The following is a 3522-nucleotide window of genomic DNA, read 5'->3' as shown; positions in this document are numbered from 1 at the left end:
TATATCACAAATCAGGGAGATCCACATAAAACACATTATTCATTGACACAACAGACATTAATTTCTGTTGGCTTTCTTTAGAATTTAATCTATGTTATATCAATGAGTAAGGTGTTACACACAGATCTCCTTATTTTTGGATGTGGAAAACATGGTGGTGTAGTGCTTAAGTGGATTCCAACTCGAATCCACCAGCCACTCTTTGGAAACTTTATGCGGCAGTTCCACTCTGACCTACAGGGCCACTATGAGTTGAAATCCACTAGACTGCAAAGTTTTTTTTTTTTTTTTTTTTGGCTGTAGAAGATTCTAAAGTTTACTTCAACTTCAAAATCATATGAAGAGCCCTGGTGGCACAGTGGTTAAGTGCTTGGCTGCAAACAGAAAGATCAGCCACTCTGTGGGAGAATGATGTGGCAATTTGCTTCTGTAGAGATTATAGCCTTGGAAACCCTACGAGGAAGATCTATTCCATCCTATAGGGACGCTATGAGTCAGAAATGACTCAATGATGACAGAAAACAACAGTATGAAGAAAAAGATCAGTGGTTGTTCTCTGGTAGTCTTCTGCATGGGAAACCTGGGTTAAATTTCTGGCCAATATACTTCATACACTACCACCACTGGGTCGGTCAGTAGTGAATTCTGTATTGCTATGATGCTGGATAGGTTTCAGAGGAGGTTCTAGACTAAGGCAGGCTAGGAAAAAACGCCTAGTGCACAACTTCCCCAAATTAGCCAGTGAAAACCCTGTGGATCGCAAGGGTCCAATCCAAAACAGATCACAGGGATGGTGTAGGACTGGGCAGTGTTTTGTTTCATTGTGTTTGTGGTCACTGTGAATCGAGGCTAACTCAATGACAGATAACAACAAAAAATATGAGGAAAAAAAATTCCATTGCTATAATATATTATAACTTGATTAGAAAATACTACATGAAAGCTAATACCAAACCGTCTGTTTTTTTCCAGAAGAGGTAACTAGACTAAATGGGCCAACAGAATCTAACAATGCCAACTGAATTCATTCTAATGGGAGTCACAAGGAAACCCGAACTTCAGCTACCCCTTTTTGGGGTCTTCCTCATCATCTACATGATCACAGTGGTGGGCAACCTGGGCATGATCATCTTGACCAAGATGGACTCCCGCCTACACACGCCTATGTATTTTTTCATCAGACACTTGGCCTTCATTGATCTTGGTAATTCTACTGTCATTTGTCCCAAGGCATTGGTAAATTTTGTTGTGGATAAAAATACCATTTCTTATTATGCATGTGCCACACAGATGGCTTTCTTCATTTTGTTCCTTATCAGTGAACTTTTTATTCTATCAGCCATGGCCTATGACCGCTATATGGCCATTTGTAACCCTCTGCTCTACAATGTTATCATGTCCCAAAGACTTTGTCATTTGCTTGTGGGCATTCCATATTTCTACAGTTCTTTCCAGGCTCTGATGTTCACCAGTAAGACGTTTACTTCCATCTTCTGTGGCTCTAATGTCATCAGTCATTTCTACTGTGATGGAGTTCCCGTGTTATCTATACTCTGCTCAAATTCACAAGAAATAGAATTGATGCTCATATTTTCAGCATTTAATTTGATATCTTCCCTGCTGGTTGTCCTGCTGTCTTACCAGCTGATGCTGATAGCCATATTTCGAATGCATTCTGCCAAGAGCCGGAAAAAAGCTTTCTCCACATGTGCTTCTCATCTGACAGTGGTAGTTGTGTTTTATGGAACTCTATTATTTATGTATGTGCAGCCCAAATCTTCTCACTCAAATGATACCGACACAATAGCCTCTGTGTTTTACACTTTAGTCATACCCATGCTTAACCCTTTGATATACAGCTTGAGGAACAAAGAGGTAAAACATGCCTTCCACAGGGTTTTTAAAAATCATTGCCAGCTTTGTATTTAATATTCACCCTTGTTTTAGTAAACAGTGCAAAAGGCAATGTCACTTAATAATATTTTTAGTAGATATAAATGCATTCCTTTTGGTTCCAAGGTAAAGGCTAATTATAAATCAGATACTATTACATTGTTTATAATAAGACATATTAATCCTATTTTACATCTCAAATTGTCATTTCTTCCCCAATGTTCCTTGCTTCCTATGCATTGCTTACTTACATGATTTCATAGACCCTCATACTTCCACAATGATAAATTTGAATATACTCTTGATCGATAAAACATGTGATTGTTTCTGTCTGTTTTTTTAAGGACTAGCGTCTTTCAGTGTTTTTCCCATTGCATTTTCTAAGTCTGAAGCAGCAGCATAGTGTTACAGTCAAAGAGTTATTGTGTCCTATTAACAGATGAATAATTTATTTGTCATTTTGTTATCAATCAATTCTACTGTGAAAATAAATTCTTAACTATGATGTACTAAAATGTGTGAAAAGTGTGAAGTAAACTAGATAATTTTGATTTGTCAGTATTTAATTTGATTTCTTTCTTCTCTGCTTTGCTTTGGCATAGATAGTCCCCTAAAAAAATGTTTTAAACTGGTAAATCACAAGCTAGTAAACAAACATTTAAATAAACTCTACCATAATGGGATATCTTAGTCATCTAGTGGTGCTGTGACAGAATTACCACAAGTGGATGGCTTTAACAAACAAAAATTTATTCTCTCACAGTCTAGTAGTTCAGAAATCCAAATTCAGGGTGCTGGCTCCAGGGGAAGGCTTTCTCTTTCATCTCTGGAGGAAGGTCCTTGTCATCAATCTTCCCCTGTGAGACAGATAGGGTTAACTCTGCTGGCAGAACAGAAAAGCTGTTAAAAGATTACCATCTAGAAGTTGGGTAAACAGGGACCACACCCTGACAACATGAGATTAGGTTGAAACAACCTGTGAATTACTATCTCCTTCTTAGTGTTTTTCTAGTCCGTTCCTCTTTTATAGGCTCCTCATGCACAGAAGAGCAAAGCACGACTGCTGTTTAACCTTCCTTGGCCCACCAAAGATGACGATGTAATGCCAAAGATCAGTGCACTTATGTTATATCCCACAATAAGTGGTGCAAAGGGCTGCCAAGAGGACTATATCTTGAATATCAGCAGGTTCCATCTTGGATTCCAGATGCATGTGCCACCTAATTAGTATACACTGCCATTCTGAGAAGTACCCATCCTTTGAAAGAAACCCACTAAATATTCATCGCTGTATTGTGTCCACCAAACCCAAATAAGCGCTGGTCTTGCTTCTCTTTTTGAGTCAGTCTTTTGGTGAGGCATAAGCCCCCACTGATTCCTTTTATTTGTCATAAGTAAAATAAACTTTTTAGAGCTGGACCCAAATTTGCCTCCTCTATGTTTTCTTACAAGAGAAAGACAAGGGCCCATTGAGCCTGAACGACCTCCATTCCCTCGGTGGTAACACCTGTTCTAGGAAATTCTCAGTGCAGGGGCTGTGAGTCCAAAGGACACACACTGCTCCTGTCACTAGATTCTTGGTGGTATGAGGTCCCTCATCTCTCTGTCCATTTCTCTCTGTTATATCTC

General features: G+C 38.9%; 1 protein-coding gene across 1 annotated transcript; it reads left to right on the top strand.

Moving 5' to 3' along the window:
* Positions 1-421: 421 nt before the first annotated feature.
* On the top strand, positions 422-2055 carry LOC135231642 (olfactory receptor 8K5-like). Its single transcript, XM_064288053.1, has one exon. It carries the CDS (start codon positions 991-993, stop codon positions 1927-1929), a length of 939 nt encoding a protein of 312 aa, XP_064144123.1. The 5' UTR covers positions 422-990; the 3' UTR covers positions 1930-2055.
* The last annotated feature ends 1467 nt before the right edge of the window (positions 2056-3522 follow it).

The sequence above is a fragment of the Loxodonta africana genome, chromosome 7 (genome assembly GCF_030014295.1).
Source record: "Loxodonta africana isolate mLoxAfr1 chromosome 7, mLoxAfr1.hap2, whole genome shotgun sequence".
NCBI classification, from domain to species: domain Eukaryota; kingdom Metazoa; phylum Chordata; class Mammalia; order Proboscidea; family Elephantidae; genus Loxodonta; species Loxodonta africana.
The sequence above is the reverse complement of the archived record's forward strand: the minus strand, read 5'-3'. Positions and strand labels throughout refer to the sequence as shown.

Coding starts and splice junctions, on each gene's coding strand:
- LOC135231642 (XM_064288053.1), top strand. CDS start 991: ATGGGCCAACAGAATCTAACAATGCCAACTGAATTCATTCTAATGGGA.